Source organism: Vulpes vulpes, chromosome 7, assembly GCF_048418805.1.
Source record: "Vulpes vulpes isolate BD-2025 chromosome 7, VulVul3, whole genome shotgun sequence".
NCBI classification, from domain to species: Eukaryota; Metazoa; Chordata; class Mammalia; order Carnivora; family Canidae; genus Vulpes; species Vulpes vulpes.
The window spans coordinates 82,993,144-83,020,765 of record NC_132786.1 but is presented as its reverse complement, the minus strand read 5'-3'; the positions used below and the strand labels follow the sequence as shown (position 1 = coordinate 83,020,765).

General features: G+C 35.5%; 3 protein-coding genes across 14 annotated transcripts in view; 1 reads left to right on the top strand and 2 right to left on the bottom strand.

Annotated features, from left to right (window-relative positions):
* Window positions 1-1,658, bottom strand: part of ANKIB1 (ankyrin repeat and IBR domain containing 1) — a 133,587-nt gene extending 131,929 nt beyond the window's left edge. For 4 of the 6 annotated variants that reach the window (XM_026003743.2, XM_026003747.2, XM_026003746.2 and 1 more), the window contains exon 1: window positions 1,519-1,658. The gene's annotated coding sequence lies outside the window, so the exon portion shown is untranslated. The remainder of the gene's footprint in view (window positions 1-1,518) is intronic. The other 2 variants (XM_026003745.2, XM_072764253.1) reach the window with 1 other exon arrangement.
* A 194-nt stretch (window positions 1,659-1,852) lies between these two features.
* Window positions 1,853-27,622, top strand: part of KRIT1 (KRIT1 ankyrin repeat containing) — a 36,506-nt gene continuing 10,736 nt past the window's right edge. The window contains exons 1-12 of one of the 7 annotated variants that reach the window (XM_026003750.2): window positions 1,853-2,553; window positions 5,582-5,711; window positions 6,654-6,813; window positions 11,289-11,381; window positions 12,688-12,817; window positions 13,880-14,123; window positions 14,316-14,431; window positions 14,659-14,802; window positions 20,167-20,323; window positions 20,989-21,096; window positions 23,189-23,345; window positions 24,099-24,250. In XM_026003750.2, the coding sequence (XP_025859535.1) occupies window positions 5,610-5,711; window positions 6,654-6,813; window positions 11,289-11,381; window positions 12,688-12,817; window positions 13,880-14,123; window positions 14,316-14,431; window positions 14,659-14,802; window positions 20,167-20,323; window positions 20,989-21,096; window positions 23,189-23,345; window positions 24,099-24,250 (1,563 nt within the window). In that variant the 5' untranslated portion in view covers window positions 1,853-2,553; window positions 5,582-5,609. Of the gene's footprint in view, window positions 3,033-5,581; window positions 5,712-6,653; window positions 6,814-11,288; window positions 11,382-12,687; window positions 12,818-13,879; window positions 14,124-14,315; window positions 14,432-14,658; window positions 14,803-20,166; window positions 20,324-20,988; window positions 21,097-23,188; window positions 23,346-24,098; window positions 24,251-27,622 lie in introns of all 7 variants that reach the window. The other 6 variants (XM_026003753.2, XM_026003752.2, XM_026003749.2 and 3 more) reach the window with 6 other exon arrangements.
* The window catches only part of LOC140599574 (uncharacterized), a 90,520-nt gene continuing 83,633 nt past the window's right edge, over window positions 20,736-27,622 (bottom strand). The window contains exon 9 of the mRNA XM_072762719.1: window positions 20,736-25,050. The gene's annotated coding sequence lies outside the window, so the exon portion shown is untranslated. The remainder of the gene's footprint in view (window positions 25,051-27,622) is intronic.

Sequence of the window (27,622 nt, the reverse complement as noted above, 5' to 3'; positions counted from 1 at the left end):
AAATCTGTGAACAATATAAAGTTACAAATCAAATAGCCCCAAAATAAGTGCTAAAAGAAGGGTTTGAAAACAACCACAAGAATCATTAAACACATCTACCTTTCTTAAAACAATGACTACGTTTCAGGAAAAAACAAAACAAAACAAAAAAACCAACGCTACCAGTTTATATTACAGAACAGTTTACAGAATGGTTAACAAAGAACCTGCAATACACAGAGTAAAATTATTCTTAAATTATTATTCGCTTCCTATAGAGCCCTGGAAAGTGTCATAAGTAACAAGATGTGTAACAGCTATTGTTCAGTCACAGAAAGCATTACAATTATTTTTAAATCTAACTTCTGGAAAGTTCTGCAGTGGTAGTTCAAAAAGCAAACTACACTCAAAGAGGAAAAAATGCCTCGCCCGAAATCTGAAAATACACACTGGATATTCACAGTTAATTTCTTTTTTAAACTAAGAAGCAGTAAAGTCATAGGCACAAAAGTGTGTAACATCTGCTGGTAGCTGATCCAAATCTGTAAAAAAAAAAAAAAGATCTCTCTGAAATTAACGACTAAAAATATTATCTTACCAAAAACAATCTGATATGATCTTTAAAAATCATATGTGTTTTTTAACCCCTGACAATGCAAAACATTCCAATATAAATTTTTCCACATCACATACATGCACACACTCTGTAAATTTACATTTACTAAATGTAAATCCAAAACACTAAAAATTTAAAGGCATAAAAACGTACTGGAAACATGAGGCTTTTGTTTTACATTCATTTCCTTAGATCTACTAGCATAGACAGCTTTTCTGGAAAGGGTCTTCATTCCAAAGAAAATTGTTTACTATGTCAATTCCGTGTGAATAGACTTTGTGAGACTAATTCCTAAAACCTCCTCAGGAGATGCTTAATTAAGGCTCTAGTTCCAATTTCCTGCGACTCAAACGGCGACGTACAGAAAAGAGCTTATACACAATCAAGAAGGGAGAGGAATGCAGGTCCAGGGAGCGACCCACTCTTTTGTTTTGGTGGCAGACGCTGCAAAAATAAAGGTCCATCGGAGCTGTCTGCACCTATCCCCACCCATCACATCCCTGCAGAGCACTTTCACCCATCCGCTCAAGACCCTCTAGTCCACGAGATTCGCCGAACCCGTGGCTTTCCACGTCCCAAAGGACGGGCCGGGGGGAGGTTGCCAGGTCTGGGATACAGAGAGAAAAAGAGGGAGGACACAGGATCTTTGAGGACAGAGGGACAAGGAGATGCATCTGGCTGAGGGGGATGAGACGCGCCACTGAGACCCGCAAATTCGCTGGGAGAACAGCCCCACGGGACCGACAGAGGATGCTGCCTGTTCCGAGACGGGGACAGACAGACAGGGGTACAGTCTTCTATAAGAAGAAGGCGACACATTAGTGGCAGACCCGGCAGGGCGTGAACTAGGCAGCGCTGGATTCGGAGCCCCAAGAGGGCTGAGATAGCCTCACTCACACTCGGACGGTAAAGCGGGGACTTACGGTTACTTCCCGGGCTGAGGGTTAGGGCCGGGTGGACCCCGCAGCTCCGCAGTTCTGCCGCCGCCGTGGCCGCCTCTGCCTCTCGCGCGGAGCAGGTGACCTCAGGTGCCCTCCCCGCCCCACCCACCCAGGCGGGCGCCCCCTCCGCGCCGGCCCAGGTGCACCCGCCGGGCAGAGGCTGCTGGGGCTGAGAGTGCGCACTAGAGGCCCGCGAGGGACGCTGCGTGAGACCGAGGCGCCCGCGACGAGACTCAGACCGGGCGGGCGCCCCCCATCCCTCTCTGGCCGCCTCGCCGCCTCACTCAAGGGAGGGGTAGAGGGGGCGGTGGCTTTTGCCTCCGCCTCGCGGTCAAGTCCGCCTCATGCTCCAGCCTAGCGCGCGCGCACGCAGCCCCGGCCGCCCTCCTCCCCTCCCCCGCCGCCGGCTCAGCCGCTGGCGTGCCGGCCGCTGCCACCCGTGTCCTCGAGCCGCCGCCACCAGCCCCAGACAGCCCGCAGCCCCAGCGGGAAGCAGCAGGAACGGCAGCAGCTTGTCCGACGACCCGGAAGCTCTTCCGCGGCCAACCGCGACGCTGCAAAGGGTGCAACCCCGGAAGTGGTTTCCTCGCCCCGGTAGCGGCGGGATGGAAAGCGAGGGCCTCTGAGGACCCGGCAACGCCTAATTTCGGGAGTGATAATCATGCTGAGGAGCGAGGAGAGGGAAGGACAGTAAAGAACTAGTCGGCCAAAGTTTCTCCGAGCCCAGGGACTCTGGCGCGTTTTGGGAAGCGCGGCTGAACACGCCAGGCGGCTTCTGGTGGCCACCAAGGGTTTTCCTGCCACAGGAAGTTAGGCCTGGCCGCTGGGAAACGGAGGAATGAGAAAGCGGTGACGGCACCCCGCCCCGCAGGTGACTGTCCCACCCAGGGAGCTGAATGTAGCGGCCCGGGAGGCGCTCGGCCGCCCTCACGGGTGAGACGAGGAGGAGCGAGCCACACTCCAGCGAGAGAAAACAGAGGTGGGAGGCTGAGCTATCTCCACATCTGGTTTCTCCAGGCAAGGCATTCATTTCTTACATGTAGTGACAAAGAAGCCAAAGCCACTTTTGGGGTGGCGGCTCTTTGAGCTAAGAGGCGTGCACGGCCTTTCCAGGTAGTGGATGTTGATGGGTGGTGGCAGAGGAAAAACCTGGGCAGAGAGGTGTTGTGGGTTTTGTTTTGTTTGTTTTGTTTTGTCGTTTCAGGGAAAGCGATTCACAACTTGTTATTCCAGCTCGCCTGTCTACACTTCTTTCCATTTTTTGAGGCATTTGGCTTTTTGCTTTTTATTCTTTTTTTTTTTTTTTTTAATCTTCAAAAGAAATCTTTGATGCAGCTGGCCTGACCGAGGATCTCACTCCCATTCCCTTCTCACTCTTTTGGAGAGCTTGTGTGCCTTCGCAGTTTCTGTTTGCAAATGCTTCGTTCTCTCTGCATCTACAGTCTCTTAACTGCTTTGAAGGCCTCATCTTATGGGGGGAAATGCCAAAAATTGAAGTACGTTTTCGTAACAGTATAAAAACAATTCATTCTAGGATCTTTTTGCCCTTAGCCCCAAGCTACTGTATTATTAGTTGGTTCCCTTAGAATTGGGTTGCAGAACTACAGCAGCAGCTGATATATAGCATATTTAGATATATTCAGTTTGAAATCATGCTCTCCCAAATAACCTTAAATAACTTTGGTGTTCGCCGTAGGATTTCATTTGGTTCCCAATGCCAATATTACTTAGTTTCTTCTCTCTTAGCCAAATTCAGTGTAATTGTCTTCCGAAGCAATTTGCAGATTATTAAATATCTAAAATTACAGAACAGAACGTCACTTAACAGAAAGGAAGCCTTTGAAAATTATCGGTGACACTTGTTGACCCTGATAAGTGATGATAAGTAGAATTGGTTGAGGGACAGGGAGAAAAGCAAGCTGACTTAGAAGTAGCACTGATGGCTATTTTCTATTGTACTTTATTAATACTTCCTCTCTTTGTAGCAAAAGGATGAGATTTTTATGGCCAACAAATAAATTCCTCTAGAGGAATTCTTCCTGACATTTAGTCACCATCTCTTCTCTTTAATGTTATAATGCTTTGAAATAGTGACTTGTTCCTGGAGAATGCAGAAGGATCAAGTAACTTAGCTACTCCACCTCAGCTTTTTTTTCTGTAAAACGGAGATAATAATATTATCTGCCTCCATCAGAGTTAGGGGGAAAATGAATTAATATATGTAAAGTACTTAATATAGTGTCTAGTATGTAATAAGCATTGTAGGTGTTAGCTATTCCGATTATTTTACAAACATTAAATTCTATATACAGAAAACAAAAGCAATAAAAATTTAAGGACTACTTGATAAAATCACTTTGGTTGGCGGGAATAAAAAATATTTGATAAAAAAATATGATTTTCAACTATGTGGACAGAAAGGTTTTGTGGGTTTGGCTTGGTTTCATTATTTAAAGCTGGCACGGATTTAAATGATTAAGAAACATTGCTTAAGGATGGAAGAAGGTGGATCATTTTCTGTCTCAGGAACGTTTTACAGGGATCTAAGATAATGTCCCATTTTTTTGGTTTTTATTTATGAACATACACTTTCTGATCATTGCTGATAATTAGCATATACTTTGCAAACTGGTAAATCCTCTTATCAACTTTGACTTCTGCTTATTACGTTTACAATGCCCATATTCATTTACCAAATCTTCTCTTTTTCTCTGGTGGAAAAGGTTTTAGTTTGTTCTTAAGTACTCAATATAGCAAATGATTTTATTAAAGATATTATTTACGTTTTGTTAAACAGGATTGTCTGCTATAGCAAAAAAATGCTAACAAACCTGCCCCATGGGGACAAAATGGCATTTGTATCCCCCACCCCCTTCCCCAGTCATAGTGACAACCAGAAATGCCCCTACATATTTTCAGTGATCCCAGGTAGGAAACCAACTCCAGTTGTGAAGCATTTCTGCATATTTGTAAGGCCTCATTGCTTGGAACAGTATCATTTATGCCTAAGCATTTTTCAGAATAAAATGAGCCATAACAAAACGCCACCTATTTCCTGTTGTTACACTTGAACCTTTATCTAAAACACAGTCTAAACATATTGCTAACTCTAGTCATACCTTTCTCCATAATTTTTTTTTTAACCTGTTGGCCAGCATAGGAATTAATTGCTTTAAAGTGTGTTTAGAAGACTAAAGATTACTTGATTTCTCTTTTAGGTGTTTAATAGAAAGGAAGGTTTGTGTAATTGTGCTATATATGTCATACAGTATATTCACAATACAATGCCTTTTTTAAAAAAAAAAACAAGGGAGACAGTGTTTGAAATACAAATGCTTGTTGGGAAATTCCTCAATGGTTACTTAAAATTAGTCTGAGGAAAAAATGTGTGGGGTGTGTGTGTGTGTTTGTTTGTAAAACATACATTGTGAAAAAAATGTTGGAGTTATCTAGGGAATTGATAATGGAAGTGAAAAATATTCATAAGTCATCATCAGAGAGATTTTATCCATTGATCAAATGTTTTTGACTCTGTAATAGGCATCTTCAAAGAAAATTATAAGGTATACTTTAACTTATCCAAATGTCAAATATCAAAGTTCTTTCTAAAGATTTTGGAAAGAATGTAATGGCAGCTACCTATTTCCAGGTTCCAAACTATTAACAATATGACATTTACTTGTGTCGTTTATGGAAAGTAAGTGTGTGGTATTCTGAATTATTATTGCAGGTAATTACTTGCTTAGTATTTACAAGATACGTTATAACCACATCACCTTTTTTCAGGTCCAAAAGTTAGATTCTTATGCAGGCTAGACATATAAAAAGTATGTATCTCCATTAAAATATTTTTACTTTTCACAGAAAAGGAAAAAAGGACCATAAGGAAATCTTAAAATTATAAGCTAAGGTTTTGAATAGATACAGTCATCTCTGGCTTGCCTTTTTGGTAGTATATATATTTTAAGATAGAAAAATAAGCATGTTATTTTTAAAATTGTTTTTCAAAGTGATTATGTTGATTATATGTCTTTTAATATTCCAGAGGATTTCTGTGTTTGTTTTGTAAAGCAATGGGAAATCCAGAAAACTTCGAAGATGCTTATGTTGCTGTTATTCGTCCAAAGAATACTGCCAGTCTCAATTCTCGGGAATACCGAGCTAAGTCATATGAAGTAAGAACAATTTACTAACATTTGATTTGCTACCATTGGATGTCATTTTTCGTTATCATTGTCATTTACGTAAAGTCTTATCATGTCTTCTAAATTCTTGTTGACAACCTAGATCTAGAAAAGGTAGAATTGATGCTCCTAGGTCTGTGCCCATCATTGTCTTTTTGTGTGTTGCATGCCTTTTTCTGTTGATTGATAGGATATAAATTATTAGATATTAAAAGGTAGTCATTTGAGTTTTCCTTATAATGTACAGATTTAGTTTTTAGTACACTTTATTAAATGGCTCTCAAAATTTTTTTTTTTTAAATTGCAAAAATCGGTTTATTCCAAATTCCTATGGAAATATTGTTCTTGGTTATTTCCCCAAAGAAATCTTTTTTTACAGTTCATTTTAAAATATCTCTCTACCTTTAATTAAAGTTTTAGGCAATTAAGTTACTTCTCTCTAGTCCTGAATTGTATTATATATATTAGGAAACGTGATTGAAGCAAAAAAAAAAAACCCTGGAAAACCCTAAAACAGAATTATCTTTTCTATGCAACAGATTCCAAGCATCATAGAATACTTCTGATGTAACCTATGTCCAACTAATTTCTCTAGCATGTTGCTTAAAATTGCTTTTGTAAGATTAGTTATCTGAAACCTATTAAAGGATATTGCAGAGGTTGTCAGGAGGCTACTGTTTCAGCAGTGCTCTGGTTTACTAGTTCTCAATCCTGGCTACACTGTGCATCATCTGGGGAACTTTAAAACTTCTAGTACCAGGACCCTGTTCCCTAGACATTAATAGGTCTGAGATGAAGCTAGGCACTGCTATTGTTTTAAAAGCTTCCCAGGATATTCTGAGGCTGGGGTTAAGGAAGATTGCTGGCTTATTATATTCTAGGGCAAGTAAATTTTATTTTAAACTTTCTCTCTTTAAATTTTTCTCATCTAAGATTTTGTTACATGAAGTTCCCATTGAAGGACAGAAAAAAAAGAGAAAGAAAGTTTTGTTGGAAACTAAACTTCAAGGCAACAGTGAAATAACACAAGGCATATTGGATTATGTAGTAGAAACCACCAAACCAATTTCTCCTGCAAACCAGGGTATTAGAGGTAGGAAACTTTTTCTTCTTCTTTTTTTAATACAGTTTGCTTTAAATGCTTGTGGAGAAAGATATTTTTAAAAATATATTATGATCAGTTTCTTTTGGGTTGCCTGGCTGGCTCAGTCTTCAGAGTGTGTAACTTTTAATCTTGGAGTCATAAGGTCAAGTCCCATTTTGGGAGTAAAGGTTACTTAAAAATAAAAACCTTAAAAAAAAAAAAAAGATCAATTCCTTTTTATGTCCCTTTCCATTTAAAAAAAACATCAGGGGTGCCTGGGTGGCTCAGTTGGTTAAGCATCCACCTCTTGGTTTTCAGCTCACGTCATGATCTCGGGGTTGTGCAGTAGAACCACCTCCGGCTCTGCTCTTAGCGAGAAGTCTACTTGAGATTCTCTGCCTTTCCTCTCACCAACCAATGGATATTCGTGCTCTCTCTCTCAAATAAATAAAAAAATAAAATATTTTTTAAAAAACTTTTTTTAAGGTGTAGGAAAGCCCTTCAAGAAATAACTTGATTATGGAGCATCTGGGGGGCTCAGTCAGTGTGTGTCTTCCACTTAGGTCATGATCCAAGGTCCTGGGATCAAGCCCCACCTTGGGCTCCCTCTGCTCAGCTGGGAGCCTTCTTCTTTCTCTCCCTCTGTCCCTCCACCCTACCCTGCTCATGCTTTCTCTCTCAAATAAATAAAATCTTTAAAAAAAAAGGACTATAATTTTTTTTTACATTGAAAAATATTTAAATAAGCTGCAGTGTTAATGATTTGTTCAGTAGAGATAGGAAACCAAGGAGTGGCTTGAAAACTAAGAGAAAATACAAATAATTTTTGTTAGAAGTATAGTTCTCTAATTAAGTATCTTTGAACTACTATTTTTACTTCTTCAGGACAGAGGAAACTAAAAACCTTGCTCCTTAACTAAGTGAAAATTAAAAGATTCATGGATTAGAGTCCTATAAATTGCCAGGTAGCAGAGGGTTCTTCCTATTTGGGCACAGGAAGAAAACCCTTTTTGAATTGAATTATTGAAATATTAACCTTTGAAAGGTTGAGGTCCCATTTAAAATATTAGATAGTATATAGCCTAGGAAACTTTAAAAATTAATGATAATTTTCTCAGGCTGTAGCCTCACAAGAAATAGATAGTTAAAAGTTAGAGAAATTATAAATTATGTTCAAGATTCAGGCATTATTATTAAGAAGCTAAAGCTATTTTCAGTCAAAAAGCTGTTGAAAACAGTTGATGAAATAAAGCAAACCTCTCTCTGCCTACTTTTTGGTTTTTTAATGCTTATTCAGTGTTTTTTCTGTTAATTTTTCTAGAGATTGTCTAATTCATCTGTTTCAGTAAAGAAATTGTTTTTGTTGCAGAGACAGGGCTGAGTCCAGTGATTCGAGTTATTATTTTGCGTATTTGTTCCACAGAATAGCTGAACTGTAAGTCTCTGATTCATAATTTTGGAGGTCATTTACCGTATGTTACCCTTCCAATAGGTAACCTCCCCAATGGGGCTCTAAGCATTATAACTCAAGATTATAATAAGTTACTGCATAAATTTACAGGTCTTTGATACACATTCTGAGTTCCACAAAGAATCTCCATTCCCTCATTATCAGATTGACTTTTTAATAAAAAGATCTAGAAATTGATCTTAGCTAAAAAGGGGACTATCTTTGGGGGTGATCCAAGAATGTAAAAGGCTCTTTTTGGATGTCACAAATTTGTCAATCATTTCTACCTCAGTCTTAGACTTCTCTGATAAATTTTCATCTAGACTTGTTTTACTATTGCTAAATTGTTACAATCAGAATATATCCTGAGATTAAATTCCTTTTTTTTTAAAGATTTATTTTTATTTATTTATTCATGATAGACAGAGAGACAGAGAGAGAGAGAGAGAGGCAGAGGGAGAAGCAGGCCCCATGCTGGGAACCCGACGCGAGGACTCGATCCCAGGACTCTAGGATCGCGCCCTGGGCCAAAGGCAGGCGCTAAACCTCTGAGCCACCCAGGGATCCCCCTTGAGATTAAATTCCTGAGACATGTACCCAAATAACATATTTGAGCTAAGACAGAGGAATCATAATTTTTTGTGAGTTAGCCAAATTCTACCATTGATCTACCACTTGATCTATTTCACCCTGAAGGGGGATTAAAATGGTATCAGTGTTAACAAAGATGTCCTCAAGCCCAGAGAAATCTCTTAGAAGATTTTCCTGAAGCCTTTAATAAGAGAAACTAAAATGGGTAAGTGTAACTAGTTCTATTAATGAGGCATACCACATCCTAACTATCCTATTTATTGAGTTTTCCTAATGTATGAGATATTTTTATAGATTAATAGGATTCTTTATATAAGCATTGTGTGAAAAGCACAAATGAACAAATGACTTTATAACACAAATAAATTTATGCCTTACCTTTTTGTGCAGTGCTGTCCAGTTTATAAAGCAATACCGCACTTATTTTTCTTAAAGCACTACCATATTTACTTATTAATGAAATTCTTAAATTCGTCCTGTGAGTTGGTATATGATCATTTTCACAACTGTGAATGGAAATGCACATATATGTTGTTACCTGCAACATATACCTGTTAAAATCATATACCTGTTAGTGGAGGAGTTAGCACTAGAACCCTCATTTCCCAGCTTATAGTCAGTGCTTTTATTTTTTCCCCACAACATATCTCATTACGTTTATAATTTGCAAAGTAGGCAATTAAATAATGGATCAGAACTGAGTTTAGGGATGCAGCAAGGCAGGAAAGATTAAGTGGGACAAGACCTCAGTCTAGACAAAAGAAATTGCCTCTGAGGGATCCCTGGGTGGCGCAGCGGTTTGGCGCTTGTCTTTGGCCCAGGGCGCAATCCTGGAGACCCGGGATCGAATCCCACATCAGGCTCCCGGTGCATGGAGCCTGCTTCTCCCTCTGCCTATGTCTCTGCCTCTCTCTCTCAGTCTCTCTGTGACTATCATAAATAAATAAAAATTAAAAAAAAAAAAAAAAAAAAAAAAGAAATTGCCTCTGAAATGAGATGTTATTCTGTATCTAACACTCATATTTTGTACAAATGTCCATTTTGTAAAGTAATTGGGGGCTATAACAATAATGGGCCATAATGATCACAAATATTGACTCCATTATTTCGTGGATAAATGAAGCTGCTTGAACTCATACTATCTACCTGTCCATAGAAGACATCCAGCCAGGCTTTCCTACTTGGGTCAGGAACAAGGTTCTAGATTTTGAGTAGGAAGATAAGAAGGGTTGACAAAAATCATGACAAAGGTGTCTAGATGAGAGGTTTTAAAGTGCAGGACTTGTAGGTTTTTATTTGTAGCCCCCTTGCGGCCAAATCAGGAAAAACAGACTAAGAATGGAGGTTACAATTCACAACAGTAGTTATAGCCCAGATTTTAATAAAAACAAATTGAGGATGGAGGTTGAATGTTAAATGAAGAGCTACTAAACTTTAAGACTTTGCAACTTATAGGGCATCTCGGTGGCTCAGTCGGTTGAGCATCCAGCTCTTATGATCTTAGGATTGTGGGATTGAGCCCTGAGTCAGGCTCCATGCTCAGAGAAAAGCCCTCTGCTCCTTCCCCTATTCTCTCTCTCTCAAAAATAAATGAAATAATGGGCTGCCTGTGTGGCTCAGTTGGTTAAGTGCCTGCCTTCAGCTCAGGTCATGATCCCAGGGTCCTGCTCAGTGGGGGTCTGCCTCTCCCTCTCCCTCTGCCCCTTCCCCCCACTCCCTGCTTGTGTGCTCTCTCTCAAAAAAAATTTACAAATAAAATAAATCTTTTTTTAAAAAAAGATTTTACAACTTGCATATACCACCCTCCTTAGCCACCAGAGACTATAGTAATATTCTTACCATCTACCTCCCAGCTAAGTGAGGAAATATATGTCCCTTGACTCTGCAGGATGTCTTGCTGTTCAGCTGCTCTATCAATAATCTTTAGCTGGACAGTTTTCCTTGCTGTGCAAAGAAAGCTGCTCTTCTAGTGAGTCAAGACCCAGACCATAAATTTACTGGTTCATTGTCCGCAGAGTGATTTGCATTATTATCAGAATGAACAGTTTTTACTAGGGTGTATAATAAAATTGGTATTTAAATATTTTAACTCCTGTTAATGCTGCCTTTAAAATTTTTTTTTTAGTTTTCAAAAACAAAAATGAAAAAAGGACAAACTAAAAAACAGTCTGTTAACTGCAGAGAACAAACCAGTGGTTACCAGAGGGAAGGTGGGTCGGGGCATGAATGAAATAGGTGTAGGGGATTAAGAGGATACTTATCTTGCTGAGCACTGAGTAATATATGGAATTGTTGAATTGCTATATTGTGTACCTGAAACTAATACAACGCTATATGTTAATTGCACTGGAATTAAAATAAATTTTTTTCTAATTCTTGAGATAATTTTTAAAATTTAAAAGTCCATTTTTTTTTATCTTTACTGATTTTTAAAAATGGTTAGGAAAACGAGTGGTACTAATGAAGAAATTTCCTCTGGATGGGGAGAAGATGGGCAGAGAAGCAGCATTATTTATTGTTCCATCAGTTGTCAAAGGTAAAAGTCTAAGTTTTATCCTATGAATCTTTATATACTTTAGATGCTAAGTTAAAGTCTACTGAGGAATTTAGTAATTAGCATTTATAGTTACTACTATAATACTGTTTTAAAATACCTATTTTTTAGTAGTTACAATGAGGAAATCTATTAGTTAAAAAAAGATATTTTGATTGTAAAGTAATATTCAGCCTTTTGGACTAAACAGTAATGTTTTTGTTTCTAGGTTTGAGAGTAAATAAAGAAGTGAGGAGGAAAGCCATAATTGAAATTAAAAATTTTCAGATTATAAAAGGGATTTTTCAAAGGATATGATTAGAAATAGATATTTCAGTATTTTGGAACATTAACAGACTATGATCAGGACCTATTTAGTATTTGGCACTAGAAGGTGTTAATAGTTCTAAAATACTCTGCCTAACAGCATTGGTAGTATACAAAGAATTTATATCTAAGGTAAAAATTGAATTTGAGCCTTTGACATCCTGGAATAATTGAAAAATACTAAATTTCAGTGCAGACCTTGCAGCCTACTAATTTTGTACCTTTGGGCAAATCACCTCTTTAAGCTCCAGCTCTATTTGTATCTGCTCCTACTAAGTTCATTGTGCTGGAAGAATTCAGTGAGGTATTAGATGTGAAAAACACTTTGGGGCAGCCCCGGTGGCTCAGCGGTTTAGTGCTGCCTTCAGCCTAGGGCATGATCCTGGAGACCTGGGATCAAGTCCCATGTCAGGCTCCCTGCATGGAGCCTGTTTCTCCCTCTGCCTGTGTCTCTGCCTCTCTCTCTCTCTGTGTCTCTCATGAATGAATAAATAAATAAAATTTATTAAAAAAAAAAAACACTTTGGAAACTTTAGTGTACTAGCTTCCTAGGGCAGTAATAATACTGATGATAAATTAATGACCCAGTGTGGATATGCCATTAGCTTGTTGCTCACACAGTACTTCTATGTATTTCATTAGCCAGCTCTAATATTCTACATATATTTTTTTTCCAGCCATACTTACACTAAAAAGTACAGTATTTTAAATGTTGGAAACCTGATTAATCAGAGTTTTACAACATTGTTGAGGAAGGGAAAGGGGAAACAATTTCTGCCTTCCTTCAAGAATATAGGTCTTCTAATTCCAAATGGATAAGGGCACAGAACTGGTCATCAATTTAATCAAGGTCTTCTACATCCAAATCTAAAATAATTCATGTTACACTTAACTACTTTGTAAAATATACTATATAATTTTAAGTGAAAAACATGCAATTTTAAACCTTTTATATAATGGCATTATTCATTTTCTTTTTCAGATAATACTAAATATACATATACTCCAGGATGCCCAATTTTTTACTGCTTACAAGATATTATGCGAGTCTGTAGTGAATCCAGCACTCACTTTGCTACACTTACAGCAAGGATGTTAATAGCCTTGGATAAGTAAGAAATGCCACTAAAAATATTTTTTTAATAAATCAAATACAGGTTCATAGTAGAAATTAGCTCCGACAGAACAGAAGAAAATAATAAAATTAATAATACGTATATGCTACGCAGTGTTAAGTTTTTGAAGTACAATATGAAAATGAAAAGTCCCAAAGACAAGATTGTCCTGGTTTGCTTGCAAAGCTCTTTTTTTTTTTTTTTTTCAAAAATGACAAAGACTGCCCTGGATTAAAAATTAAGATTCCTTGTTATAAAACTACATTTAGTATTTTGTTTTTGTTTTTGTTTTTGTTTTTCAAATTGCATTACAACTGCCTTTATTTCCCCTACTACTTTGTACTAGTTCCCTTATTTCCATACTTTATTTACTGCGGTAATTCAGTAGAACTAATTATGTCTTTTAAAATAGTTAAATAAGGGATCCCTGGGTGGCGCAGCGGTTTGGCGCCTGCCTTTGGCCCAGGGCACGATCCTGGAGACTCGGGATCGAATCCCACGTCAGGCTCCCGGTGCATGGAGCCTGCTTCTCCCTCTGCCTGTGTCTCTGCCTCTCTCTCTCACTGTGTGCCTATCATAAATAAATAAAATAAAAAAAAATAAATAAATAAAAAAAATAAAATAGTTAAATAAGTGAGTGATTAAGTTCTCTTTCTGTTTTCCCCAATGCTGGGTCAAATGGCTTAAGTTGTTCTGATAGATTTAGTATTGAGTTACTCTTAGCAGTGAACAAATTGTTTAATCTATCATACCTTTGTCCTTCTGTAACTACAGAGCTAATGTCACCTCCATCTCAGTGGTTCAAATTTTAAAAGTACTTCATGGTACTTTTGAAGGGGGGTTATTGTTATTATGGTATATGCATTTTTGAAAATAATTTGCTGTCTATTAACAAAACTTCTATTAATAGTAAATGAAGGACTTAACGAACACTAGTTAAAAATTTAAAAATCTGAATGTAATATTAGAATGTATCACATATCAGAGTTGGATACTCTACTTTTTTCATCTTCATTTTTGAACAAATACTTCTGTGACCTCTTCTTTCTACTTTGCCAGGTGGTTAGATGAACGTCATGCACAATCTCACTTTATTCCAGCTTTATTCCGACCTTCTCCTCTTGAGCGGATAAAAACTAATGTCATAAACCCTGCATATGCTACTGAATCAGGTCAGACAGAGAACTCACTACATATGGGCTACAGTGCACTAGAAATAAAGAGTAAAATGTTAGCCCTAGAGAAAGCAGATACTTGTATTTACAACCCTTTGTTTGGATCAGATCTTCAATATACAAACCGGGTAAGAGTTGAATGAATTTTGGCTCTGATTTCAAAAGACATCTTATCTCCAATATAATTTTTTTCTAAAATAAACGTACCCATTACTAATTATAAACATTAAGATGACATTTATAGTAGTTGTATTTATATCTATTAACGTCAAGAGTAACGCTCTTAAGGGGTTCTTGTTTTTTCTATTTTTCCTTTTTAGGTAGATAAAGTGGTAATAAATCCATACTTTGGTCTCGGAGCTCCGGACTACTCAAAAATCCAAATTCCCAAACAGGAGAAATGGCAGAGAAGCATGAGCAGTGTCACAGAAGACAAGTACTGTTTTGGTTTTACTTCACATTGCTTTTTTAAAACTTACATTATAATGTTAAAATGTTGTTTAAAATGATAATATGCAACTAGTATGCAATGTAATCATTGCATAAAGGATTTAGTTTGCAGCTGCTAAGTGATATATGGCTTTCATAGACATGTTTGTTTTGAAACAATTTGTATTTCAACAGTACTTTTTTAAAAAAAATTTATTTGTTTTTAATGATTAGGGAACGACAGTGGGTAGATGACTTTCCTCTCCATCGAAGTGCCTGTGAAGGAGATTCAGAATTACTAAACCGTCTTCTCAATGAAAGATTTTCAGTCAACCAATTAGATAGTGACCACTGGGCGCCTATTCATTATGCATGCTGGTAAATGGATTACTTTTTTTTCTTAGAAGAAATGAATTCTTAGTTACAAATGTTAGTGCCTCTTTTCAGAGCTATTGTCATTCCAGCCACTTTTTCTCTACCACATTTTGCCTTATGAACTTTCTATTTAAATCTTTGATTAGTGTATATATGTACTACTGTTCAGAATATATGCCCCATGGGAAAGGTATCATTGGTATTTTAGACATTACTAGGTCATCCTGTGTCTGTGTCTTTATACAGTGTCATTATACAGCACTAGGTCCCTTATTTACCCTTGTAATTTCTGTTGTTCTGTATTGGAGTCATGTTAAGTTTGTTTAACCCTTACTATAAAATTTACATGAGGTAGAAAAGTATCCATTTAGTTCTTTGGGAAGCTGTGGCATCAAAAAACTCCCAGAATCCTTCATTAAATCAATGCCATTTCTTTGTTATTACCGTTTAAGATGAGAAGGATTGGCTCATAAATAAGATTGGGGTTAGCTGTTGCCCTAGTGAGTTGCCCTAGTAGCTTTTGCTCTCCTACTCTTCCCACATGATAGCAACTCTTCCCCTCAGCTAAGTTCTTACACTTTTGTTCAAAGCAGTTATTATTAGCTATGGTTTATCCTTTGGAAAGGATGTAGTGAAGTTATTTACCATTATTTCTTATGGGAAAATTGCTTTTGACTTATTGTTTAAAGTGAACTTCCTTGGCTAGTTTAAGAAGTGCCAATATTATTCCCTGCTTGTTAAATGTTCACTACTTCTTAGTTGAGCAACATTTAGCAAGATACTTCACTTTTATGTATCTCAGTTTATTTATTCATATGTAAAGGCATTACTCAGATCATTGCTAGAGTTCTTTCCAGCTCAAAATTCTTTTGATTTCACTGATTCCAAAATTTGTGATCCTGTAGCTAAATATAGTTGCTTTTAATACACGTCTCTTCTCCCTTAAAAATATGCTGTTTCCTTAAAAATAGGCTCCTTCATTCTGTAAATGTGTTCTTGTTTTCCCATTACATGAAATTTTCTACTCATATTTGGAGTTACCCTAAATCTTTTTAAACTGAATTTATAGTTGTTTCTTCAGATTACTAGTAAATATTGGTAGCAACAGGGGTACTGAAAGAAATCACATACCTTACCTGGAGCTAAACAAAAAGTACACCGTGAATTGGGAAAGACAGAGGCAGAGAATTTTAGTTTAGGAATCCCAAATTTGTATTTGGTTAATATTGTCCTTTCTTTTGTGCCATGGGTTTTCTTTTCTAATAAAATAATGGTAATATTTATTTTTTTAAGAATGGTAGTATTTTTAAGCACAAGTACATAAAAACAGAAGTATAGATAATATTTAATGTTCTTTTAAATGTACTCAGGTTTCAGTCCTAATAACTTCTATTTCCTAAAAGTATGACCTTTGGCAAGGTACCTAATATCCCTAAGAACCCGTGTTTTATCTACAAGATGGACTTTTAATAGTAGTACATTTCTTAAAATTAAAGGAGAAAATGCAAATAAATGCTTTGAGGGTACGTAGCACATAATAAGCACTCAATAAATGTTGGCTGTTTCTTATTAAAATACTGTAAAACTTTAAAGATTTTGATGTCTAAATCTGAACTTAATTAATCCATAGTATTTTTTTTTAATTTTATTTATTTGAGAGAGAGATATATAGCAAGAAAGAACAGGACAGAGAGGCAGAGAGAAAATCAGGCCAGCTTAGTAGGGAGCCTGACTTGGGACTTGATCCCAGAACCCCAAGATCATGACCTGAGCCAAAGGCAGATGGATGCTTAACCAGCTGAACCACCCAGGTACCCCAATCCATAGTATTTTTAATTGGAAAATCTTATTACTACAGTATACCAAGGAAAAGAGTTTTTTTGACAATATTAATTTTGTCAGTTGGAAATAACTAATGTACCAGAGTAATACGGGTCACCTTGCAAATACTTTTAATCAGATGGATCATTTGATTAATGTGAATTTGAATGAAGACTGATTTAACCATTTAATAAGTTACTTTTTCTTGGAAATGTATTTTTATTCACTAATTGGTATAAGGATCAAGGAGGGGAATATTAGGCCATCTTATAAGAGATTTGGAAACTATAAACTTAAACAAGATGTTTTACCCCTCTTGGTCTGTTTTCTTATCTTTAAAGTGAGAGTTTTTATTAGGTTGGTGGTTCTCAGAACTTTTGGTATCAGGACTGCCTTTCCTCTTAAAAGTAACAGGATCCCAAAGAATTTTATGCAAATTATACCTAATATCATTTAGCATATTAGAAGTTATACCCCCAAAATATTTTAAGTATTAATTCACTTTAAAAAATAAACATATTAATATAAATAAAAATCTTATGAAAAATACCATATTTTTCAAAATAAAAATTAATGAGAATAGCATTATTTTATATTCTTGCAGATCTCTTTATTTTCTAGATTAATAGAAAATAGCTGAGAAAATAGAAAAACTCTCATATTTGATTCCGTCTTTAATTTGTTGCAATATTATATATCACATGGCTTCTAGAAAACCCCACACTGTACACTTACAGTCAAAAAAATTAAAGGATAAGTAACATCTCAATATTATTATGAAAGTATGTTTGATCTAGAGTAAACCCTGAAAAGATTTCAGGGATTCTCAAGGCTTCCCAGATCACTCTTTGAGGACTACCCCTAAGATTTCTCCAAGATTTAAAGATTCTACAAGATTTAAATCTTCTCCAAGATTTAAAATTCTCATATTGGTGGCCACATACCTGAAAACTCTTCTTAACTAAAATCACCATTTTCCAAAACTATTTAAGTTGGCTTTCTCCCCATATGGGTAACTTATCAGCCACTCAGTAAATGTTTCACTGACATCACATATTCTCTGACCTTTCTCAAATCAGTGTCTTCTCTCTCTGATCCTACTTTTAGGCTTCACATTATTGCTAGAGAATGTTTTAGCTGTGATGATTTGACTCCCTTTAGATTGTACCATCTTAACTGTAGCTTAGCTGTCTATCCTCTTTGTCTCATTCATCCTGTCAGCCTTTTTTAGTTCTCCCCTATGAGCTGTTCAGAACCTTTCTATTCTTAAGCACTTAAACTCCCACTACTTCCTTTCTCTACTCTCATCAGATAAGTTTTATCCCCTATTTTCAAAGAAAATTGAAGCTATTGGAAATGTCCTTCTTCTCTGTCATTTTTATTCTCATCTCCTGTATCATGGGGTATACAAGTAAAAACCCTTATTTACCATAAATTCACTCTCTGTACTTTCTTTTCTCTTCCTCTTGAAAAGAACATTAATTTGACTCTGCTGCCGTTTCTGGCCACTATCCTGTTTCTTTCCTTCCTTTCACAGCCCGACTTTAAAGGTGAGTGGGCCACACTCACTGTTGTCTCTTTTTCACTCTTCATGAACCTTCTTAAACTTTTCTGAGTTTTTAATCTCTTTCCCCGCTCTACAGCATTAATACTGTTGACCACCCCTTCATTCTAAGAACAAATTGGAGTTAAAGGGGCATAATGGAGCTGTAATGAAGGTCAGTATGAATGCAAGATGTTAATGTTACCTTATCATTATTATTGAAATACTGGCTTCCATTCTGTGACCTAAGCATGTGTTATAGTATGGAAACTGCTATATTAAGATTCAGAAACCTGGATTCTAACACTGGTTAGTAACTATGGGATCTTCAGCAACTTGCCTTGTTCAGGCTTCATTTTTCTTAACTGTGTAATAAAAATACTTCTGCATGCCTTACAGGTTGTTATTATATGAAATAATTATATAAGAAATTACCTTGAAGCATACAGAATGTACATTTGTATTTTTTTTATTACTTTCTTGAATTGCTTAGAAGTATCTTTTCCTATCCTGAAAGATTGTTCAAGATGCATTTCATTGTTCTAAGATACTCATTTTTCTCTAAATTCTCTTAGCTTTAACAGTAATTCTTTTCAGGTAGATGAATTTGCTTATCCTCACATATCCCAAGCCTTTGCCTTCCTCCTGATTACTAAGCCTGCATTTTCAAATGCCTGCTGAACAGTTTTGTTACTCTCTTTTTGTCTATAAGGCAGATTAGCAAATGCAGAGACAGTGTACCTACCCTCAAGGAGTTTCCAGGGCATTAGAGAAGAGATATATATATAAGTAAGGGTGAAAGTAGATAAAATAAGTCCCATAAAAGAAGCAAAAATAAAATGCTACCTGTAGTGGAACTATAGAAGAGGTAGATTTTAAACTCTTTCAGAGAAATAATAGAATTTAACCTAAACAAAATGAGGTGTGGGGAAAAGGACATCTCAGAAATAGCAAAGAACGTGAGCAAGAAGTCATATGAATAAAAAAGGGTAGCCTACTAGTGGCAGGTTCAGGGTATCAGAAGGGTGTGTAGAGGGGAAGAAAGGAAAGTTGAGGGCAAATTAGATCTCTTCTAAAGATGTGTTATTTTGCCTTCAAATATACCATATCTGAAAGCAAATTTCCTTTGCCCTCTCCCACCCATTTGTTTACAAACAATGAATTCTTTTTCCACCATAAGATTGCAGTTTGCGGACTCTTATGTCACTGGTTCTGACCAAACAGTGCACTCAGCTCTGTCTGACACATGCTTTGTACTCTTTTGGCTCTTTCGGTACTCCTTTTCCCTCTACCTAAAATATTTTTACCTCTTTTCAACATCTCTCTGGTTCCTTCCTACTTAAAATCTAGTTCAAATTGTTCTATCAAAACATTTCAGGGAATCTTAAAGTCCTGTCGTTTTTGACATTTTTTAAAAAGCATTAGTAATTTGACAAATATATAGTGCCTATGATGTTGATTGTTATCCTAAACTGTTACTTAAATTTTACAGCATAATGTAACTTATCCTGTGTTTTACCTTTTTTACTACATTGTAAGCCTTTATTATAGCAGAGACCATGTATCTTCTACATCTTTGTGTCTCCCAACACTGACTTACATAGCAGCTACATATCGAATTCTATCTTTGGGCCTGTTTTGCAGATCACATCACGCCAAAGTGAAAAGCATTATGAAGTTTCTGATTCTGAACCTATTTTTGACTAAAAATTTTATCTTCCTAATTTATAATTTTTGTACCTTGCGTGGGATTGTTCTTTGTCATTTGCTCTGTCTTGTATTTGAGATTATATTTTCTCTCAGTTGATCAAAAACAGAAACAGTTAAATTGAACCAGAAGAATTCATAAGAAATTCCTAGGCACTGAAAATATTTGTGTCAATGCCTTACTTAAAAAAAAAAAAAGTCTTAGATTTCTTTGGGATGTCATCAAAAATTTGAATTTTTAAAACATTTCAGATGACTTTTTTGGGTAAGTTTCATCTTTTTTTTTTTTTTAATAGGTATGGAAAAGTTGAGGCCACTCGCATTTTGTTAGAGAAAGGAAAGTGCAATCCAAACCTTTTAAATGGACAGCTTAGTTCTCCTCTGCATTTTGCTGCTGGAGGAGGACATGCTGAAATAGTACAGATTCTCCTAAACCATCCAGAAATTGACAGAGTAAGTTATTTTCCAGGGTTGTTTTCTTTTTTTTAATGTTCAAGCAATAAATAACAAGTAATGACACTAAAATGTTCAATTGTATACTTGAGAAGTCAAACTAAAAAATAAGTTTTACCTTCTACATAGTTAAGTAATATTTATGTATAAACCTTTTGTGCTTGTTTTTATTATGATAAAATATACCTCACATAAAATTTGCCATTTTAACTATTTTTAGATGTACAGTTCAATGACATTAATTGCATTCACATTGTGTAATCATCACCATCATCCATCTCTTGCATATACATAAAATTTAACCTTTTTGTATTGTTGTATTTCCCCAAAAAATATCTTTACAAAGGAAAAAGATTTTCTACCCATTTTTTCCAGAATTCGTATTAATAAGTATTTGTAAAGGGCAAAATAATTGCTTTAATCAAAACCTTTATTGGATTTTATGATCAGAACTTTAAAAAAAAAAAACAGTAATCACATTGATTGGTGCTTTGAGTCTTTCATCCTTACCAATTTATGTTTAAGTATAGTATATGCTAAGAGTGGTTAATATTTAATACTTGACAAAAATCCATTTTTTATGAAACTTTGACATTTTTACTTATAATACCATATATTTGTAATGACTTTTTTCTTTGTATTTTTCTTTTTTCCAACATTTCTAGCACATAACAGACCAACAGGGAAGATCCCCTCTAAATATTTGTGAAGAAAACAAACAAAATAACTGGGAAGAAGCTGCAAAGCTGTTGAAGGAAGCCATTAACAAACCAGTAAGAATTACCTTCAGAAACCAAGCCAAGCCAACTACTTAAATTGATAAGTAATTTGAGTATCTGTGGCAAGAGGAATGGATGGATGATTTCTTTACTGCTTTTAGAAAACCTCATGTTTATTCTAACATTCAGACCTTTATTCTTGCAAAACAAATATTGCATAATCAATCTTTAAAACACTTCAAGTTAACTTAATTTCTAGTATAATCTAGTATAATCTCAGTACTTAATACTGTCTGAAATAATCAGCAGTAACATTAAGATAGAGAAGAATTAACAATTAGAAAGACCTCAGTTTGCCTAAAAGTTATAGTGAGAATAAAACTGTCATCAATTTAAAAACTGTGTGAAAACTTACAAACCAGATAAAAGGATTTATAACCAGTCAGATAAACTATTAAAGCTTGATATCAACAGATATAATCTCTGAGCCTTTCCAGACATTTCCATCAGATAGGTAATAAGTATTTATGGAGTATCTCTGTGAATTTAACACCTTGAGTGAAAGTGACAAGTGATAAAGAATAATATATGAACTCTGCCTTTAAGGAATATGAACACATTCACCATCACTCAACAGATTTTGTCAAATACTATTCCATGAGCACAAGACAAAGTCAAAGATATAGATAAACAGTACAGGCACCCTTATATTATACTTCATTACAATTTATTTTCTAATTGTAAAGAACACATTATTATTCCTAGTATAATTTTTATATTCTAAATGAATAAGATAAGAGGAATTAGTTACTTTTATCCAAAATGAACTGAGCTGGTAGTTGCCTGGGGGCTTCTCATAGAAAAAATGTATTGAGAACATATTCAGTTCCTTCCAATAACAATAAAAATGTATTGAGAATATTGAGAAACCATAATGAGATGTGGTTTCTCAATATATTGAGAATACATTTTTATTGTTAATACAATATATTGAGATACATACTTCTCGATATATTGAGAATACATTCACACCAGACAGAATGGCTGGTTTCAAAAAGATAAGAAATAACAAGTGCTGGAGAAAATGGAACCCTTGTATACGATTGGTGGGAATGTAAATTGGTGCAACCACTATGGAGGTTTCCCCCAAAATTAAAAGTAGAGATACCATACAATCCAGTAATTTTAGTACTGGGTATTTACAAAGAAAATGAAAACACTAATTTGAAAAGGTACATGTAATTGCTTCTCAGCCTTTTGGCTAAGATCAAGTGTGAAAAAGATACATGTATTTCTATGTTTATGGCAACATTATTTATAGTAGCCAAGATACGGAGACAACCTAAGTGTATATCAGATCAATGGATAAAGAAGTGGTATTCATATATACAATGGAATATTACTCAACCATTAAAAAGAATGAAATCTTGTCATTTGCAACAACAGGATGAAATAAGTCAGACAGAAAGACAAACGCCATATGATTTCACTTATATGTGGAAGCTAAAAACCAAACAAAAAAACAGACTCCTGAATACAGAGAACAAAATAGTGTTTGCTAGAGGGGATGTAGGTGAGGGCTGGACAAAATAGGTGACAGGGATTTTTTTTTTTAAAGTATTGAGAATATTAGTACTCTGACATTTTCTGAACAGTAGGAAAGCAACTGGCTCAAGGTCCATTGTTCCATAACCGTCTTCCATCACAGCTTCCTCTTAGGAATTATTGCTAGTATGCATTTGTAGAGTATAATTCGTGTCCCACTAGACTTGCAAGATACTTGACTAACATCAGATTCAATAACCAAGACTCTGTCTCCCATATGATACCTACTAGGTACATCAATAGCTTTAAAACATCTCCCAGAAGAATCTGAAGTTGGATATATTTTAAGAGCCATTTGCCTTAGCTTCTCAACTTATTTGACTATGAAACATTCAGAGGAAAACATATTGGAAAATATAAATAGTGGAAATAAAATTTTTTTAAGCTGTGCCAACAGATACTTGAAGCAGTTTTCTGTTATTTTTCATATTTGAAATCTATTATAAAACATATGAAATTGAAATTGAGGCATTTTGTGAGGCTGGTATATACAACTTTATCTAACCTAGGTTGCATAATTTATTATCATTCTTTGTCCTAGTATGAAAAAGTTCGAATATACAGAATGGATGGATCATATCGTTCTGTTGAACTGAAGCATGGAAATAATACCACAGTGCAGCAGATAATGGAAGGAATGCGTCTCTCTCAAGAAACACAGCAATATTTCACTATTTGGATCTGTTCAGAAAATCTCAGTAAGAAAGTTGTTACTCTGTTGTATAAACATCTATTCCTTTTTGAGAGTGGATTGGTAAATTTAAGTATAGCATCAGTTTCTTACTGACTTTCAAATTTTGAAATGATACAATGATCCTCTTTTTTATATAAATTACTGGTGTTTCAACTGCTGAAACAGGTAAGCTTCTGGGACTCCTTATCCCCCACTTCATTCAAAGCATTTTAAAACTTTTCTTCTCTGGCAATGGAAATTGATATTGAATGCCATTAAATGTAGTGCTCATCCAACTTGCCTTTATTGTCAGTGCTCATTTCACCTGAAATAATGCAAATGTTTTTCTTTATATTAGTTTTCCATCAAATCTTTTTATTTAAAATCAACCTGATGCCACTATAGATTTATCTTTCAACCAAAGTATTGCAAATACATAAAGGAATTAATTGAGGTTACACAATTGGTTATTTAATGTTTAATTATATTTTAAAACACTAGATTCTATTGATTATAAAATAAAGTCTATAATGGAATTAAAGATCTTATATATATTTGATATGTTTTCCTTGTTTTAGGAATTCTTAAAATTCTTATATTCTCTTAACCTAAAATTGGGTAGTGATATTATTAGTTATAAAGTCAGGGTTGATTTAAATTTAGACATTTAATTTGTGTGTATATTAGCACTAAAGTAGAGACTGTTTAATATAAATTTCTGTGTGTTGATATAATTTATTTTTACATTATTATTTATAAAAGGAAAGATGTTTTTCAGGCCTTCAGCTCAAGCCTTATCATAAACCCCTGCAACATGTTCGTGACTGGCCAGAAATACTTGCTGAATTGACTAATTTGGATCCCCAAAGGGAAACACCACAGCTTTTCCTACGAAGAGATGTGAGACTTCCTTTGGAAGTTGAAAAAAAGGTTTGCTTGGAGATCTTATTTATAGTCATGTAAATGCACAGAATCTTTTGAGTTCCTGTGGTAGGCATTAGAAACAAATTTTGCTCTTCCTGTATGAGGAAGTTTTACTTCTGTTTCTCTATTTAATCCTCACATCCCTGGGGTAAGTGGTAGCTTGAATTAGTCTACTTACAAAGCCCCTAGTTGGTTTTTTTATTTCCACCTCCATTGTCTTAGAAACAAAAGAAATAGAGAATCTATCCTAAAGAGAATTAGCAACCATATGGGAGACAGATTATACAAAAAAAAAAAAGAAAAAAATTTTTTTAGAACAGTTTGAAAGTACACTATCAAAGATAAATTTAATAAAGGGCTAACCAGTGTGTAAATAACAAAGGAGCAAAGAGCTAGGTTGGTGTGGGAGGAGAAAAGAAAATACATTCTGAGTAGAGAAGATTATATTTGCAAAGAGAACATAAAAAGCTATTCTTGGGGCACCTGAGTGGTTCAGTCTGTTAAATTTCTGCCTTTGGCTCAGGTCATGATCCCAGGGTTCTGGGATCGAGCTCCACATCAGTTCCCTGCTCAGAAGGTGTCTACTTCTCCCTCTGCCTCTCTTCCTCCCTGCCCCCTCTCAAGTAAATAAAATGTTGTTTAAAAAAGCTATCTTCGGGATCCCTGGGTGGCACAGCGGTTTGGCGCCTGCCTTTGGCCCAGGGCGCGATCCTGGAGACCGGGATCGGATCCCACGTTGGGCTCCCGGTGCATGGAGCCTGCTTCTCCCTCTGCCTGTGTCTCTGCCTCTCTCTCTCTCTGTGTGACTACATAAATAAATAATAAAAAAAAAGAAGAAAAGAAAATATTAAAAAAAAAAAAAAAGCTATCTTCAATAGTTTGTTAGTAGCTATTTCCAAATCAAGTGGAGAATTACCGAGAGTAACAAATGAGAATGCAGTTTACATTTGATAAAAAGATTTGTTCCAGACAAGTATATTTGGATTTGAATTACTGTAAATTTTATAGGAGAGGTGGGATAATGCTGTGTGAAGGATGAATGGATAAACAAAGAAATTTAAGGTAGATATTACAAATTAAATTAAGGTGAGAATCTATAAATATAGTAATAGCTTTAAAATTGAAAAAAAAAAAAAAGTTCCAAGGTCTTATAACTTTGATGAAGAAAAAATATAGAATGCATTTCCTGATTCGTATCCAAGGGAATATTAAATAGACAAGGTTAAGCAAATTTTAGTACACAAAAATTTTGTTGACTGTGTACAAACTTGGTAAATGTTTTATACATGATCACTCATATCGTCCCTTTTATATTATCAAACCAAAGATAGATTTGATCCTTTCAGTGACATATACCAGGAGTTACATAAAAATCTCTATGAAATTTACCAAAAACGGGACACCTGTGTGGCTCAGCGGTTGAGTGTCTGTTTTTATTTCAGGAGGTGATCCTGGGGTGTGCAGGATTGAGTCCCACCGATATCAGGCTCCTAGCAGGGAGGCTGCTTCTCCTTCTGCCTCTCTGTGTGTCTCTTATGATGAATAAATAAGTAAAATCTTAAAAAAAAAAAATTTACCAAAAACAAAGATCTAGAGTATTCATTTAAAAATGTTAGAATTTCATAAATAGAGGAAGGGGCACCTCGGTGGTTCAATCAGTGAAGTGGCTGCCTTCAGCTCAGATCATGATCTTGGGGTCCTGGGATCAAGCCCCATGTCAAGCTCCCTGCTCAGTGGAGAGTCTGCTTCTCCCTCTGTCCTTCCCCCCAACTTATGCTCACTCGCTCTTTCTCTCTCAAAAAAATAAAAAAAATCTTAAAAAAAAAAAAAAGAACAGAGGAAAAAAACACAATTGATCATCTCAGTTGACACAAAAAAGACATTTGACAATATCCAATACCCCTTCATTATAAAACTCTTACAATTAGGAATAGATGGAAACTTCCTCAATATTAGTGGCAGTTATGAAAAACTCACAGCTAACATCATACTCGATGAAATGCTGAGAGTTTTCCTCCTGAGATCAGGAACAAGATAAGCCAGCTTTCAGCACTGCTATTTAACATAATACTAGAAGTTCTAACCAGAGCGATTGGATTAAAAAAAAGGAAAGGAAAAATGGGGCACTTGAGTGGCTCAGTCAATTAAGTGTCTGCCTTCTGCCTCAGGTCATGATCCCAGAAGCCTGGGATGGAGCCCTGCATCTGCTCTCTGCTCAGCAGAGAGTCTACTTCTCTCTGTTTCCCTCTGCTTCTCCCCCTGCTTGTACTCTTTCTTTCTCAAATCAGTAAATAAAATCTTTAAAAAGACATAAAAATAAAATCAAAAAGAAAGAAAAAAAGAAGGAAAGAAAAGGCATCCATATTAAAAAGGAAAAAGTAAAACTATTTGCAAATGACATGATCCTACATATAGGAAATCTCAATCCACAAGAAAGCTATTGGAGCTAATAAGTAGATTCAGCAATGTTGCAAGGTACAGACTTAACATACAAAAATCAGTTGTTTGTTGTCTACACACATCAGTGAACAACCCAAAACACAAAATAAGAAGGTCATCAAGATAGTATCTTAAAGAATAAAATACTCAGGAGTAAATTTAACAAGAGACATGCAAGACTTGTACACTCAACTATGAAACATTACTGAAAGAAATTAAAGGAGATCTAAGTAACTGGAGAGACATTGTATTTAGGATAAAAGATGTAATGTCATTAAGATGTCCATACTATATATAAAATGGAATATTATTCAGCCATAAAAAGGAATTAAGTTGTTACATGCCATAATATGGATAAGCTTTGAAAACATTATGCTAAGTGAAATAAGCCAAGCCAGATACAGGAGGATGAGTATTGTATGATTCTACTTATATTAAATATCTAGAATAGGGAAATTCACAAAGAGAAAGTAGATTAGTAGTTGTCAACACAGGTGTTGGGGATAGAAAATGAGTTATTGCTAAGGTTAACAGTTTCTCCTTGGGAGATGAAAAAGTTATGTAGTGGTGATGCTTGCACAACACTGTAAATGTAATTAATGCCACAGAATTATATGCTTAAAACTGGTTAAAATATTAAATTTTTGTTTTATGTATTGTAGCACAGTTTTAAAAAATGTATCCATAAAATTTGTAGGTAATTTAAGTATACTTAGTCTATCTTCTTTCTCCACCTCAGTACCATTTTAAAAGTTGATTGGTAGAGAAAAAGAGCAATAATGATAAAACTTGGATGATTAATTACATAATTATATTACAAAGAATATATAAAGAATATAAAGTAAACTCAAGTAAAAAACAAGCAAGGCTTAGTAAGTACCTCAAGGTAAATCAGAATATCATGATCATCTGATATAATAGTTGTGTTCTTTCATTATG